Below are 17,033 nucleotides of genomic sequence, written 5' to 3'. Positions count from 1 at the left end.
ATGCTTGGTCGCGACATCTGCTTATTTCCATTTCCTCTGCACACTTTGCCTTCTTCCAAGACAGCTGTTCCTAGAACGATAATTCCTCCAGTCCGAGTGTCATGTCCTTTTTTATATTTTATTTCTTTGTAGGCTTGCTTGTGCGAGAGTAAAAAAAAAAGGAGGGGGGGGGCGGCATTTGACGAACACCCTCGTTTTCCACTCCCACTGCCGGTCACGAAACAGAATGACTACGCGAGGCGCGAGCCTCACGTGCCAGGCCCGGCGAACTCTCTGCTCTCCGCCTGCCACTTGCTGCCGCCGTCTATGACGGGGAAGGAAGGGGCGTGGGAGAGCCAATTCAGAGGCGGCTGTCGGTGATTTCCCCGCCGCGTGTCGGCCTGTCATGGAGCATAGGCGCGAGCTTCCAGCGCCATAATGGTCGCAGCCGCAAAAGAGCAGCGAGCAGTGCCGTTGCCTCACCTAGCGGGTAATCAGCGGGCGGTTCCAGACCAGCGCCCGGTCACTGCCTCCGGACAAACCATCGCGAAACGAACCGTATAGGCACGTACGCACGCACACACACTTGAGTGGCAGCGGTGAGACCGCGCTGCCACAACGGTCATTCTGCTCGCACCGGACGACAAGCTCACCCGATTTTAAATTCGCGTGCAATCTGGTCTCTCTCTCTCTCTCTCTCTCTCTCTCTCTCTGTGTGTGTGTGTGTGCGTGTGTGTGTGTGTTTTATTTTTATTTTTTTTATTTTCGTTTTACTTCTTACAGGCATATTTGAATTACGAAGGAACAGCGCCAACGAAGACGATCACAAGTGGGGAGAACGACACAGGACACAGGTCCTGTGTCGTTCTCCCCACTTGTGATCGTCTTCGTTGGCGCTGTTCCTTCGTAATTCAAGTATGCACCCTCTAGCCCAAATGAATGTTGTCCAGGCATATACGTTGGCGAACTCGTATTAGTCGCCAAGCATGAAGCTATCACCGAAGGTTGAGGGCAAGGAATGTTGATGTCTTACATCACGAAATACGCTTTTAGGCCTCCGCCTGGTGGCAGTCGACATGCCTGAGCGCCCGCGTCCCCTGCTTGCCGCTACATCATGGAGCTGGGGCAAAACACAGTCGCTTCCTGCTACACACCGGTACTACGGGACAACGTTCTTTTTCTTCTTCTTCTCTCTCTCTCTCTCTCTCTCTCTCTCTCTCTCTCTCTCCTTTTTTTGTGCTAGCGCTTCGCTCCCTCTCTAAAAGCCCAAAAATCTCCCGCTACAGAAAGCGAAGCTTAGTTCGCTAGCATGTGGGAGAGGGCGTCCTTCGCGTGGCCGCTTTTCTTGGCGATGACGCGTCGGGGCGCATTGTGTACTACTCGCAGCCAGCAAAAACATTTTCGTTACGCTTCGAGACGCCTAGTGTGCGTGCATCGAGAAACACGGGGTGTTGTCCAAAGTATAGGCGCTTCTGCGGGTGCCTAAAGCGTCGAGCTGCGGTCAAGCTGCGACTACTTCCGTGAGCGGAAGCCCAGAACAGCGATTCGACAGTCACCTGACCCGGCGCGATGACCGCTGCAGCGGTCGAAAATTTGCAGTTTGCCCGCTTATGGTCAAATGAATGCACTATGGTCACGTAATGCACTCTGCATATGCTTTTCTTGTACGCATGCAGACTCGTAATAGTAGTCGAGCATGCAACTTTGGAGGAGGAATGAGAAGTTGGGGAGGAGTGCATGGAAGAGGACTATCTCCGAGGAGTCAGGATCATGCACACCGGTGCGCCTTTGTTTACCACTCCACCGGTGGTGATGCAAAGTTGCATCTTTGTTGCTACGCACTTCACTGAGGGGAGAAGGATTTCACGAGCGTCGTAGACCTTAGGCGGAGATAATCAGAAGTGTTTAGGTAATTCTCGCTTTAATTTTTATGTGCGAATGTGTTTGACCAGTGATACTACCATATATACCAGAGCTGAAGCGGATGGGTTAGTAAGAAACCTACTAGGTCGACCACTTCTCTATCTTTCAAAGCATGCGCTCTCTGCGGAGGCAGGAATATTTTTTTTTAATTTTTTCACTCGGAATACCGACATTGAAGTCGATTCTACAGAGGATGCGCAGAAAGCATCGAACGTTTAAAACGTTTTGCTTCCATGACTATTTCCCGCGCGCCATTAATTAATGACTGTCGGACCGCTTGTCGGCATTTTCTCTCCTTCGCACGTCGCCACCAGCACAAAGACAGGAAGCCGCGATAATTAAGCGTTTTGTGGGAAAACCTATAGGCACGGGTAATCCGGAGTGTTGCCCAACAGCGTTGCATCTCAAAATAAAAAAAAATCATATTAAAAGGTAAGAGACGAGTCCTTGGTTCGTGCGATTTGCTCAGCGCGGGCGATGTGCACGCGCGCTGGGCGCACCGCCGCATGGGAACTCCCCGCGGGCGTCGTGTTCATGCCGCCCCAGACAGCGTCCCGCCGACGACCGCAGAGCACAGCGCCGGCACTTACACATAACGAGAGCGTAAACATCATGGAGAGCACGCTCGATGGACGCGGTTTTCATGGAGACCTTTACCAGAACGAGTCTCGCGCCTGCATGCGTGCTCGACATAAGTGTAGTTCGGCATTGCGAGCTTCCAGGGTGTCAGCAACCATGAAGGCAAATGTAAGATCCCGCAGTTATGCCTGATACATCTCGCGGAGGGAAGAGAAGGAGTGGGGAGCGGGGAGGGGGTGCAATGAAAGGTTTAGGCGGAGGAGGTAATAGCTTCGTCCACGAGAGTCCTCCGATGAACTACGGAATATCTCTGCAGTTCAAGCTTGCCTTCGATAATGCCATTAGAGTGCTCGATAAAATGGGCATCCGAAAGCGAAGCTATCTTCTCCGACTGCAGATATGCCAACGATTTCTTTCTTTCTTTCTTTCTTTCTTTCTTTCTTTCTTTCTTTCTTTCTTTCTTTCTTTCTTTCTTTCTTGTCGGCTTCTGCTGTAGGGCATATGTTTGAATACCGCCTATGAATCCAGCTCACGTCGAACAACAGTTGGACGACATGCTTTCTCTGTCTCCCATGGATGGATTGAACGTCCGGCAAGGTTTAACGCGACCCGGGCTTAGGTCTCCCACCCCTTACTTTTTTTCTTCCCTCTCGCTTGATTCGCACCCCCCCCTCCTCCAGTATTATACGTACACCACACCAAATACAGACGACCCTATAGCTGGCTAACCTGCCGTGGTGGCTTAGTGGCTATGGCGTTGCGCTGCTAAGCACGAGGTAGCGAGATCAAGTTTTAGCCGCGGCGGCCGCATTTCGATGGGGGCCAAATGCAAGAACTGTCGTGTACCATGCATTGGGTGCACGTTAAAGAACCCCAGGTTGTCAAAATTAATCTGGAGTCCCCCACTACGGCGTAGCTCATTTTCAAATCGTAGTTCTGGCCCATAATACCCCATGACTTAATTTTTTTTTTGTTACATAGATGGCTCACCTGTCAAACGCGGCGCCCAAAACGTAAGTTCTCAGGCAAATATTCCAACAGGCCGGATCGACCGCATCATAGTTCAATAAATCTAGTGGCGAGGCAACGAAAAAACAACAATTGTTAAGTAAACATATCGATGTGATAAATATCCCGCGCATCAACTATATATATGCACCCTTGTTGTCACAACAAATCTCGTGTTACAGTCACTGACCGGCGTCTCGAAATGGTACACTTCGATCTTAGCTAAAACGCTGAGAAGCGATCGAACTGTTTTGAATCGAGGCCGAGTCAACATCCCGAATGACTCATTTTACCCGCACACCTCAGCACGGAATGAGTTGCCCCCTCTGCAGTGGTGACGCAATCGTTTCTGAGTAAGGGAACAGGGAAGCCGGCTGGAGGGTGACCTGTTGATGGCGCGGGCATAGTTCAAGGATGGAATGTTTGCAAACAGAAATTCCCGCAACGTCCACGCAGACATAAAGAAACACAACGCCTGTTGCCTCCAGCAAGACCTATTCCTGGCTCAGTTCCAAGCCCGGTATAAGTGCGGTCTGAAAATTGCAGCTCACGACAGGTAGCCGGAGCGTCTATGCAAGACGCGTACGGAGATGCGTACAGTTACGGGCTACGAAGATCGGGCACAGCTTGTATGCGTCTCGCCCTGTAATGGAAGCGCATTTGCTTGAGTGCGGCAGTCGGGCTAACGACGAGACCGCCACTAATAGTCCACAATAGAGAAGGCATCCGGGCCACTTCGACTAAGCAGCTCCTCGGAGCCATAATCAAGGAGCCAAGAGTGCGCAACCAGTTCTTATTCTGAACGCACTTCTGGTCGACAGTTGCGTCCTCCTCCAGTGTGCGCAGTTATGTGCAGGGATGCACAGCCTATCCATCTGCTTGCCGTCTTCGAAGGCGCTCGGCTATGGTGCCGGTGGTCGTAATCGCGCGCTTCGGGCCACCTGCGGGTGCGCTCCCCGTGGCATCAAGCCTTTCCAGGTCAAATGCGCGCCCCTGGCCCGAATAAACGTGCTCCCATATTGATGGTGCTGTTTGTAACGTGGAAGTCCGGGGGAGAAGAAAAGTAAACCACCAGGAGTCGGCTGCCACCCCGGTATCATCGAGAATGATCTCATACTGTGATGTCCACTCAGTGCTACTGGCGAAAGCTTGAAATAAGCGTCGAAATAAATCTCAAGAAGCTGTTCTCGCGTCAGTTGTTGGAATAGCTACTGTCAACATGTATCAGTGAAAGAATAACGGAAACTAAACTAAGGCTCGCGCCAGTTCATTGTACATATTCTCACGCATCACCTATGGGAATTCGTGACATGATGTTCAGTAGGTATAGTACATTTCCAAGGAGAGTCTATTGCGTGACGCATTCTCCTCGCCTCAAAAGAACAAAAAAATTGCCTATATATATATATATATATATATATATATATTCGCGATTCTGATGAGAGAAGAGAGAACTACAGGAAGTTACACTTACGTTCACACACAATGTAGATGTTATGTAGGCTGCTTTCGTGTTTCCTTTTCTTTCTTGACTAAAATGTATAAATACTAGAGACGGGCGAATATCAAATTTACGAATATTAAGTATCGAATATCGAATTCAATATCGAATAGTCTAACGCAGACGCATATGCTTGCGGAAGGAACATTTATTCCAGTATAATTAGGTAGCACGCCTATACTGGCAAATGCATATAGGACAGCTAAGTCAGATAGAAGTGACCAGCTTTAAGAGAAATATCGATAAATTGTCATTTAAGAACCTGCACAGTTTATCTTCGCAACAACTTTCAGAACTTGGTTGCAAAGCTCTCCAAGAATGAAAGGCTACTTTATGACTAGGGGTGCGATCTTGTACGCGTTCCAAAATAGAACGGAGGCGGTCCGTTCCACCGAGCCGCACACGATTGGTCAATTTGAACCGTGACGAACGCCATGGCGTCAATTGTGACGTGATATCTGCTGTCAATCAGTCCCTGTCGTCTGCTATCGGACTAACGCAACGCAACGGACAGCCTATTTCGTGACGTAAAGAACGGACCACCTCCGTTCTAATTTGGAACGCGTACAAGATCGCACCCTAGCTTTCCAAAAACGCCAAATAAATGGTTGCTGAAAAAGATCAGCAATTTTGGCAGCGAAAAAATGCCGTTGAAGGACTTGTATGCCGTAGACACATGTAAAACGCATGCTTGTTGCAAGAAAAACGTCACTGGCTTTAGCGTAAAATATAAAGCTGCTACTTGACTAGACTGCCAAGAACACTGAAGGCCAGAAAAAAAAAAAGAATCACAGGCTGTCATGTAGGCTTCCATTACCAGTTTTGTTGGCTTTGTCTCACTTATGACAATTTGTGATACTTTGTTCAGCAGAAAGAGGACAGGAACAATACTTTAACAGTCAGTTGGCGCCAAATATTTCGTAACTTCTTTTAAGATTTGAAAATGCCGAATAGTTTAGTTTCGAATACGAATGCGAATAGTTCCCGTCGAATAGTATATTCGTATTCGAAAATAATACTCGGCCGCTTCTAATAAATACAGAAGGAAACCACAGTTTTATATTGGAAACGCCGCCACCCCTCTGTATTTTGTTATGTCACTGTTTCTTCTTTTTCCATTCCCCCTGTATTGCAGAGATGAAGGCACTCCTCTTTGCGGTCCCTTTGGTGTCCATGTTACCGTTATATGAGCTGCTGCTCATAGTGGCGCTCACTTTCAGAGCGCTGAGTTGACAGTTATTGCATAAAACGAGTCTGCAGTGCTGTTTAACAGAAAGAAGCAGTATCTATAACAATAATTATAATTTTTTGTTTTGTTTTTGTTTTTACTGTTAAACGAAAAAGAAATAAAGTGGCCAAGGTATGTTATACCTCAATCTCTCCATATCAACCAATTTATAACAGAAAAAAACAGAATAAATAATGACAAATATCAATATTCGGAAACTCCTGATATCATCTAGGCAATCACTATATCGCGAGCAGTGGCTTACGATGCTCATTATCGGTTCTTATACACAACAGAATGTATTACAAACACATGTTCGTGTGATTGAAAGGTAACGCTTCAGCTGATCGTTTGATACGCCTTTTCAAGAGAAAATTTCCTTTCTCTAACATCGCAGAAGCAGGGCGTGGCCGTTCAACCACCCACCCCTTATCTTCCCCCTTTCTACCCCTACGGCCACACCTACCCCTACCCCTACCCCTACGGCCACAGGGTAATTCAAAGCCCGTATTGACAAAACATATCTCACGCACGTACTAATCGCGATTGGCTGTTGTAGTGGCAAACGTCTCCTTATCACGCCGATCACAACCCGACCACCGGTTAACGAAGATAGGCTCAGGTCTTTATAAGAGAAGATTCGTGAATAGGGCCCTAGGTTCTCACAGCACAACGAGGCTGTTACGTTGCCCGCAGCTAACAGGCTTTCTCTATAATGCGACATTTTTTTCCCCTGCGTTTCGCAAGCGCGACGATAAATCAAGATCAAAACCAAACCCGTTCGAGAAAGAAAAGATGAAGGCAAATCCGTGGTGTCGCCATTCACGAAAACGTCGGCTTTCTTTGCCATGCTCGCGCAGCGATTCGGCAAATACGTGCCCGAGCTTCGTAATGCATGCATGTTGTAACTGTTCGTATGTGTACGGTGCAGAGAAAGTTGCTCCTTCAGGCCCCAGGACGCGACTGCGAGAAGTGCTGCTGGTGGGTTCCTTACCTGGCAGGCGTCCTTGCCTCCCTGAGGGAGGCCGGCGCAGATGAACTCGGACGTGATGCCCCGGCGGAATGGGTTGCCCCGGAGCTTTGAGTAGGACTCATTGCACTGCTTCACGGGAACAACGGGCAGGCCGTTCACCTCCTGCAGAATGTCGCTGCGAGGACCACCTGCAAAAGCGAGTGGTGGTCCTGCTCTCGGCACTTTGCCTCGCACAAACGCCACCCGGCACACATGTTGCCGCGATGACGCGCCACAGAGGACCTCTGTGGACGCCTGCCAATCCCGATGTTTGGCATATCGTTAGCGAGGGCGGCTGGCCAATGGCAAAGAGTACTTAGAAAAGAAAAGCTTCGTGAATCCAGCCCCTGATAAGTTTAGTGCCGATAGTGCTATGTATGTGGGTGCTCTCTCTCTCTCTCTCTCTCTCTCTCTCTCTCTCTCTCTCTCTCTCTCTCTCTCTCTCTCTCTCTCTCATATCCTAACATGACTCTCTAGCGCCACAGAAATTATGCGCACCCCAGTGTCAACACAACTATTCGAGCGCAGTTGGATGCAGCTCATGCCTGTCGCAAGTCATGTGCGAGTTGTGCATTTTTGGTGGTGGTGTTGTTCGTCGTCAGTGTAGAGCATGTTGTCATCAAAGTTTCATTGAGACCAGCGCGAAGGGGGTTGTTTTTTTTTCTTTCCATTTTCTTTTTCACTTGAATAGGAGTTGTATCTACTCAGAGCAGACAATTTTTGGTGTGAAACAATCATGACCTGATCCAACCATCGACTCCCACAACAACTTCGCCAATTTATTACCGTGACGTAACGCTGAAAGAAATGATCCAACGGCAAAGTGAGCTGGTAACTTCAAAGTTACATCGAAGCGCTTGCGTTAAAGTGTGCGTGTATGAGTGCGTTCGTACATGTGAGTGTGTTCTTTGGTGCTCTGAAGCAACTTGCTAAGATCGTACCACAGTAACAACGGCGGGGAAGCGGCTTGCACCAAGCTTCAACTAAACCGCAGTCTACGTCTTCTGCAAGCGTTCATTGCAAGAGTACCGAACGCATCGAAAGTCCCCGACATGTCGAGTGGTTGCCCTTGCTCTCCCTCGGCACGTGACCTTTACTCGCCACCGTTCCTTTTTATATATAGAAGGCTGTGGTGGTCCAAGCAGCCCCGTGAAAGCGGAATGAAACAAAGCAACCAACATAAACGAATGGGGAAATACACCGACGCGTGCACAATTACACTTTTATGCGCGCGTGTCGCTTTTAAACCCGTGGTGTCCCAATCTGCAAAAAGCCTCAGCGAACCACTGCGCCGCTTAGCGCACAAAGTAAGAAAATGAGAGAGAGAGAGAGAGTGAGTGAGTGAGAGAGAGAGAGAGAAAAGAAAATTCTAAATTGCGACAAAACAATTAGGAAATGAGTCATTTGGCTTTACGTATTTGTCTTTTTCATTACGAGACTTCGCAGTTACTGTGGAGTTAGAAAGAACGTTAAATTGAGATAGTTGGAATGGTGATAAACACGTTAGTCGAGCTTCCTTAACACTATTAGGTGGCGAAACAGCTCTTTCGGAACGTGGTTGAGGGTTGCGCATGATGAGATTCGGTGAAGTGGCATGGCGAGTGAGTAAAGCGTAGCCTCGTGCTTGTATAATGTGTGTTTCCCGAATAAATGTGCAGTTGTTAGCGCTCTTACCGTCATTTGTTTGCGTGCTTTCTCTGGGTGGTTGTTTGGTTTGCGCTTTTATGGAGAATGAATCCTATGGGGTATTTTCCGAGGGGCCCGCGATACTCCATCACGAAAGCGTAAAAAGGTGCACTTGAAACGCGGTAACATTCACATTTGCATAATTTAACTGTAACCGACACTGTTTACCGTAAGTTATAGTAACAGAAAACAGCATTAGAGTTAGGATGTGTAAAATTGTAACGTAAACCACAAAAACGAGTAAAATATAACATCATCTGCTGCGTCGTAATAAAGCTTACTTTCACTCATATCGAGACATGTACTGCAAAAAAAAAATAAAAGAAAACAAAACTAAAATGGCATGTTATCATAAACAGCATGTAGACGACGAGCTGACGAAATAACCACGGAGTAATCTGACGTAACCCGTCCTTCATCGTTACGTCAGCATAACGGCGAGGAAGGGGGACGCAACAATGCTAGCTATTGGTGCGAATAAAAAATTCCAGGGCCTGATAGGTTAAGTAAAAACTTTGCTGTAAGTAACTTCTGTTACAGCCGTCGCGACAGTCAGCGTCAAAAGTTTACGGACCGCAGGTCAAAAGTTTACGGACCGCAGCCGGGCGCGAAGCCTGAAACATCATAGTGCTGTATGTTTGTAAACTGGCTATCACTGCAATTACTCGGAAATTCAACGTTTTCGCCGTAAGCTTTCGGCGCCGACTGTACATCCCGACGGTCTGTGTGCATTTCTATGGCCCATACTTCGCCAATGTGTCGTGTTAAGACAGTGACGCATTCATATATACCCTGCTCCTTAGGCTCTTTTCTTCTTATTCTTATTCTTCATTTTTTTATGTGGAGTGATCATATCTAAGACAGGACCCCCTTTTGACAGCTTCAGACGGCCGCAAAAAAGCGTTGTTTCGGCACACGTCAGGAGCGAAGCCTCGTACCAGCGTGCCGTAATGACTTCGGTGTTTCCAACACGCTTTTCTTCAACATTACGGCACCGTTCGTCGACACTTGACCACCTTTCGTAATGGTACGGAGGAAGAAGTAAGAGGCGGCGCTCACCGAACATGGTGTCTCCCCATCCGAGGACGGTGGCCTCCTTGCCGACCAGGTCCGAGTGGGCGAGGTCCGGGCCGGGCAGGCAGACGGGCTTGATGAGCGCCAGCGGGACGGACTCGGTGAGACGCAGCAGCGCGATGTCGTTGTAGTACTCGCGGCGCACGTAGTCCTCGTGCTGCACGAACCTCTCCACGTTGTACACGCGGCCCTCGTCCACGCGAATCTGTCCCAGGCGAACGCCGTACTTCTGCGACGGCCTGTCAGAGAGAGACGCCCGTTGCCGTTGTTCGTGTGCACGCGCAGTTTGCATTATACGAAAGGAACGATCGCTCGGATATCATTAGCCTGCCGCCTGAGAGCAGTCGCGGTTTGCGAACAAATTGTGTGTAGCCCTTAATAAAGTATTCGCTTTTGCTGTTGCCAGAGGCAGTGCTTACACCTAGAGGGGGATCGGCCACGCAGAAGGAAACATAAGCCACACACACATGCAAGAAAAGGAACGAAATAAACAATCAAAAAGTAAACATTAGGTCACACAATGACAATGAAATTTCATTTATCACAATGCACACTGACGTACTCACGCGCAGACACACACGCAAAAGAGAGAGAGAGAGAAGTGCATCACGATCAGCGCTCCTGCAACATATCAGCAAAATTTCCAGACGTAATAATCAATATGGAGAGCTGCTATAACGCACCCATGGCTGGCATCCAAATGAAATGCACCAAGAGGTAAAGTTAAAGCTATAGATCGCCACGTCGGAAATTCGAGGAACATTCTGAGGAGAAGCGACAGCAGCAAAGAAGAAAATGGTCAACTGTTTCAGGGGCCGAATTGAAACAGCTTTTCTTTCGTAAGTTATCTTCGCCATTGGCCGGTCGCCTTCGCTAGTAATATGTCCAGCGTCAAGATTGGATGGAATATTTTCTTGCAAACAATTCTAGAGTAAGAACTTTTTATGAATACGGGCCCACGTTTGTTATAAAGTCTCATCTTGTAATTAGGTGCTGTCCGTAGCTCCTTCGTTCTTTTTCTTCTTTTTTCTCGTAATGGTTAGCACTTGGTACTCACAGCAGCAAGTATAATTTACTCCACATTTGCCTTATGCTTCAATTTAGGGGAGTATAGTGGTTCAATTAGCGTCATCGGAATGTCTACAAGGATTCATTGAAAACCAAGGCCTGAATTCATAACTTTTATAAATTCATACTCAGCAATAATTGGTATATATGAAGAGCATCGGCCAATCACGGCACAAGCACCAGGGGCCGAATTCGCAGTATTCATGATTTTTTTTTTTTTTTGTCTTGGGTTGACTGTCTTCGCTAATAATGTTAGCATCAGGATTGGCTCGAAATTGCTCTTACGCTAGTATTGTTCGTAAGAGCAAATTCGAGCAAATTCTGAGGCTGGTTATATTATTAGTGAAGGCGGCTGAACAACAGTAAATAGCTTAAGTTAAATCGAGTAGCAGTGCAAGAGAAAAGATAGGCAGAAGGAAACGGACGATTTAGGTTCATCATGTACCAACAAGCACAAGTTAGCATCCTGTTGTAGTAAACACCTCTTACGAAGCAAAGGCTTTGCGAATACTAGCATAGATTTTCTCGATTTTTGTAGGCGTACTCTTTCTATTATCTTAAATTACAATATAAATTATCGATCGTTAGGGGCGTACGGACAAACATGTAAATAAGACAATAATACGTAGAAGAGAGACGTATACACGAATACGTATAAAATGACTTTCCACAAGTGTTCTTGTGATGCATATAACCTGAGTCGGTGTAACTCACCTGTGCCTTTCGAAGCAGTGCGCAGCCGAGAGAACGTATCGATCGTTGATCAGAAATCCCCCACATAGGAACTTCAGCTCGCTGCCCATTAGTATGGCCGCCTGGGCAAAACAAAGAACGTAAAGAAAGCATTAATGAAAGCCGCTTACCCAAATATCGAAAATGGGGAACATCGTTTGGGCCGCGGTACGAGTATCATCCGCGAATGCGTTCGTATGCAGCTTGTGCTTTTGTTACTCTGAGATGTACAATCGCAGTCAGAAGGAAAATGTAAATGAGGCCAACGGCGTGCCCCTGGAAAATCACATTGCCGTTAGTGTGGCTGGACATCTTCGCCGGATCATGCGAATTTGGGATCATGATGTATCGAACACTCGCAAAAGGGAGTCGCGCCCGCGCCATTTTGAAGTGCAATTCAGTCAAGGGGCGGCGCTGTGCTCCACTCTGTGCTATACCGTTCATGTATATGGACTATGGAGAGGTCTGTATATGTGGAGTAGTTAAAGCCGACAAAGAGCTTTCGGTCAAGGCCTAGTATGCGAGGGTAAGCCTACCCTGGCGTATACTATTTACTGCGCGGCCAAAGCTGGAGTGACATACAGCAGTAAAAAAAAAAAGAATAAAAGAAAAAAATCGAGAAGCACGAGTAACTTAGCAGTGCAGGCATAGCTGCATTTGAGAATAGTTCTAATTAAAGAAACACCAACCAAGTACTCCGAAACGTTACGTTAAACCTAATAAGCCTACACCAACCAATTGGTTGGTGTTTGTGTGTCGAGCCTATAGCTTCAAGTCTTGCTCAACCAGACTGATTTCATTCCAATGTTCACCATCGATATAGATAGTGGCAACACAAGTGTACTTTGTCTAAGTGCACCTCCGGCAGACGGCGCAAACGCACTCCGGAGCGCACTATTACTGCACTACACGGGGCCGAATGCCGCAAGCACATGTATAGTCACAGCGTTTGGTTTCTACGGGCGTGTCGTGCCTATAGCACAGAATGTAGGGAGGAACCCACCATCCAGGGCCAGGTGTTGTAATCCGCCTGGCCTCCCACCACGAGGCTGACCGCCGGTGCAATGGCCTTGATGAGGTCCGGGTCTGGCACGCGGGCATCCACTTTTCCCGTCCGCTTGGTGCGCCGCGGACGGTGCGTGGTGCCCGGCGGCCTCGCTTTGCCCACCTGCGGCCGCATAGATACCGTGCATGCTGGTTAGCGAAGACGGTCACAGTATGTGAGGCAAGCGCTCAGACTTCTTGCGTGACTCTGTCGTGACTTTACAAAAGTAGCAAGCGAAAATATGCTATATGCACCGCTTGCGTTGGCCCCGTTCTCGACACATGTGCTGCTTGAAACCACAAAGCGCCAAGTTATACAGAAGGTCAGGAAATTACTCTCTGAAAAATCTTTCGAATAAGCATTATCTTCAAAATATCGTTAAAAGAGATGTGAGATCGGGAAATGCGTCCCCGTAGCATAGACGTTTTACGCGCGGAAGCATTTCGACAGGGACGAAATACTTCCGTCATATCCCCGATCACCAAGAGTAACCACGCAAGGCGTCATGTAAGCGATTCCTTGCCTTCTTCTTGGGCGCCCAGTCGTTGCGCCGCTTCTTGTCCTCTCTCGAGAAGCCTTTCTGGAGGAGGACGTCGTTGCCGAAGCCGTGGCCGCGCGACCCTTTGCCCCAGTCGCGGATGGCGCGGGCTTGCCTCTTGGAGAACGTGTTGTAGCTGTACCAGTCGTTGGACGCGCGGCCGCCGCCATCGGCGTAGCCCCGCTGATTCTGAGGCGGCGGCTCCCAATACTGGTGGTGGCTGCCACCGCCGGTGATGTGGTTGCGGTCGCCAGAGGAGCCTCGGAACTCACTGTACTCGTACTGGTTGTGGCTGCTCACCACCTGGTTGCTTTGGTAGACGCTGTAGTGCACGTGGCCGCCGCCGGACGGTGCGGGCGCCGGTGCGGGCGCCGGGCTCCGCGCCGGAGCCAACGCTGGAGCCACCGCCGCAGGGGCCTGCCGCTGCGGCGGTGATGCCCGCGCCGAATACGGGGGCGTGGTGGTCAGGTAGGCGGACGTGCTCCGCTGGTTCAGGTTGTACCCGAAGTTTGCACTGGGCCTCAGCGTGGGCTGTGTGTGGCCCCGGAGCGGTGGTGCCACCGATGCTCGCCGGCTCGCATTCGCGTTCGCCTGCACATGCAGAAGCCGCGTTGGCCCGGTCGGTTCGCATATATTTCCCGCATCGCTCACTTCGCAGCCCGCCTATATATGCCTTGAAGGCTGCCGTCCTCCAGCGTGATGGCGTAGCACGAGCATTGGCTCCTGCTTTTGCGCGCCGGTGGACGCCGACCTTTACCTTCCCTCCCTCGTGAAACTCTTCCTTGAGTTTGTCGAAGCGAAGCCACCATTATATACTTCATCAGTGCGAGGAACTACCCATAACTTCTTCCATAAGACAACAACAACAAGTGTCCGGAGCCATCGCCCAATTTCAAGTCGTTTTTCACAACGTAAGGAGTGCCTGCCATCCCCTCCTTTCTCACAGCACGCTGTCGCAACTATCGGTTCAAACTACTAATGACTTTGACGTGTCCGTGGAGGGCAGTACGAAAGTAAAGGGAGCGCAAGCGCTGCAGCTTTCTGAAGCCGTTCCTGTAACCTTAATGTGGCAGATTGTCTACCCCGTTTGCAGGTCGCACTGATGCTTACTCCCACTACTAACAGCAGCAAATTTAAACAACTGTAAGTGCAAATCGCAGCATTTTTTTTTTCTGTGTTCCGCTGACATATTGCGACTTTCTCTCTGGTTTTATAATATCCATAGATCCATAGTTCCTCATTACTATTGAGCAATCCAATTGGAAGATATTGTTATTAAGTACTATATATTTATATAGTGTGAAATTACAATACATTTTTGAAGATGCCGTGCGTGCCGCTCAGCAGGTATCAAAGGAAAATAGTTTGTTCAGCCCTTGGCCACTGAATGTCTGCTGCACTGTCTTTTAAGCATTGATTGCAAGCGTTGTCCATCAGTCACTTGCACTGCATTTGTTGTTTAATTGACACAAACAGATCAACTAAAACGGCATACGTCTGGTACTGTGTAACAAAAATTATTTCACCTACATTCAGGTCAACAAAGTTTAATTTTCTTTTACGTTAAAAGTTCGCAGTTTAATCAAGTTTGCAAGATACGGTAGTCAGCGTCTGACGCTAAATTTCTTTGCTTCCTTTCGGCGGCTACGTTACGTACTATCTGTCACACCAAGTAAATTTGCATCAACGACACGCTTAGTGTAAGACCTCGGAACCCACGTATACACCTGAACTACATTCACTATTAGCGAACGTAAATAAATTGCCGAAGATCTCTAACCTTTGAAGGAGATGTCGCCGTCCAGTAAACGTAGCTTTTCTTCAGAGTTGAAGGAAACCGTGTCGAACTCCAACTTGTAGACCGCGAGGTGCTGCTACTGGTGGACGATTTCAGCGTGGACGTTTTCGGTATCTTCGTCGTGGCCGAAGCGTTGACTTGGGGGACGACCAAAATTCCGCATTCTGCATGATGCAAAACGTGTACAACATTTCCTTTCACAGGGGGGTCTCTAAATAGACTATATATCTACTGACGCTGTAGATAGCCCAATAATGCAGGCCCACATAACCGTGGACTGTGGCAATAAAAGCATGCAGCTCGGACAATCTAAGCATGTTTACATGCACAGACAGAGTAAAACGAAATGAGGCCGAGCAAACCGGATTTACTGCCTCTTTGGTTGACTTGCGCATTCCTACAGATTGTGTCGCCGTTCGTGTTGCTACCGTTTCAGTAAAATCAGCCGACTTTTGCAGTGTCAGACACAAGTGACTGACGCTGCTGCTTGCGGGTTCACGGTTCACATTTCGGCAGCTTCTTTTCTTTTTTTTCACTACCATGTGAGTTCTGCGCAAAGCGGGGATACGTTGCATGAAAAGGAACGCGAGTACAAAACACGATCACAATCAGAACGAAAATGGCATCCATATTCCCAACTTATTCAGATTATTTCTGTAGTTGTAGTGGTATACAATCTTCGTCGTACAGCAACGGCAGCGTAAGCAGCATGTTGTCATCAAAAAGGGGGGCCGTGGCGCCGACGAATGGCGTAATCAAAGAGGGCAGACATCATTAACACTCCCATTACTTCTTCCCGCTTTGGACAATGATTTTCGGCAAGTATGGCTGTTGAAAAACCTGCACGCACACACAAACACACTACATATATTGTAGCGAAGAAGAGGGACGCTATAGTGGGCCATCCTCTCCAGCGCTTTTGCTCGGGGAACGCCGCTCGTGCTGAGATTCCGTGCTCCGCTCTGACGGTCGGCCTAAACACAGGTGACTAATAAACACCTTTCTCTCTCTCTCTCTCTGTCTATATATATATATATATATATATAATGTGTGTGTGTGTGTGTGTGTGTGTGTGTGTGTGTGTGTGTGTGTGTGTGTGTGTGTGTGTGTGTGTGTGTGTGTGTGTGTGTGTGTGTGTGTGAACGAGAAGAAAGGGAACCGAGGGGCCCGATTTTTAACTCATATCATAAGAAGCTAACAAACACACACACCAAGAACAATATAGGAGAAATTACTTTTACTTGCTATCTGAGTCAAGTAAATGATAAATTAATGGAAAATAACAGTGGATGAAAAAAACAACTGGCCCCAGGTGGGATACGAACCCACGTATTCGCATTGCGCGTGCGATGCTCTTACCAATTGAGCTTCAGCGGGGCCGTTTTCCCATCTACTTTCTGGGGTACTTATGTTTGATTACTAGAACTAACCCTAGAGTGTTAGTGGTGGCGCTGGCTAACACTCCCAGGGTTAGTTCTAGTAGTAGAACATAAGTACCCCCGAAGTAAATGCGAAAACAGCCCCGCTGAAGCTCAATCGGTAAGAGCATCGCACGCGCAATGCGAAGACGTGGGTTCGTATCCCACCTGCGGCCAGTTGTTTTTTCAATCCACTGTCATTTTCCAATAATCATTTATTTTACTCAGATAGCAAGCACAAGTAATTTCCCCAATGTTGTCCTTGTCCTTAGTATCTTTGCTTGCTGGCTTATTATGATGTATGTATGTATGTATGTATGTATGTATGTATGTATGTATGTATGTATGTATGTATGTATGTATGTATGTATGTATGTATGTATGTATGTATGTATAAACACACACACACACCTATATATACTAGATTGTGAAAAACCAAAGTAT

General features: G+C 48.0%; 1 protein-coding gene and 1 long non-coding RNA gene across 2 annotated transcripts in view; one reads left to right on the top strand and one right to left on the bottom strand.

Moving 5' to 3' along the window:
* LOC139047743 (uncharacterized) overlaps nucleotides 1-7,686 on the top strand; it is a 34,154-nt gene extending 26,468 nt beyond the window's left edge. The window contains exon 2 of the long non-coding RNA XR_011507346.1: nucleotides 7,150-7,686. This is a non-coding gene — a long non-coding RNA (uncharacterized lncRNA). The remainder of the gene's footprint in view (nucleotides 1-7,149) is intronic.
* The window catches only part of LOC139047739 (uncharacterized), a 42,071-nt gene that overhangs the window by 4,403 nt on the left and 20,635 nt on the right, over nucleotides 1-17,033 (bottom strand). The window contains exons 3-8 of the mRNA XM_070521757.1: nucleotides 15,154-15,335; nucleotides 13,359-13,964; nucleotides 12,794-12,958; nucleotides 11,773-11,873; nucleotides 9,976-10,229; nucleotides 7,213-7,379 (exon numbers count right to left, since the gene is read on the bottom strand). Coding sequence (XP_070377858.1) covers nucleotides 7,213-7,379; nucleotides 9,976-10,229; nucleotides 11,773-11,873; nucleotides 12,794-12,958; nucleotides 13,359-13,964; nucleotides 15,154-15,335 — 1,475 coding nt within the window. The remainder of the gene's footprint in view (nucleotides 1-7,212; nucleotides 7,380-9,975; nucleotides 10,230-11,772; nucleotides 11,874-12,793; nucleotides 12,959-13,358; nucleotides 13,965-15,153; nucleotides 15,336-17,033) is intronic.

This window comes from Dermacentor albipictus, chromosome 1 (genome assembly GCF_038994185.2).
Source record: "Dermacentor albipictus isolate Rhodes 1998 colony chromosome 1, USDA_Dalb.pri_finalv2, whole genome shotgun sequence".
Classification (NCBI taxonomy): domain Eukaryota; kingdom Metazoa; phylum Arthropoda; class Arachnida; order Ixodida; family Ixodidae; genus Dermacentor; species Dermacentor albipictus.
This window is presented reverse-complemented; position numbering and strand designations above follow the sequence as displayed.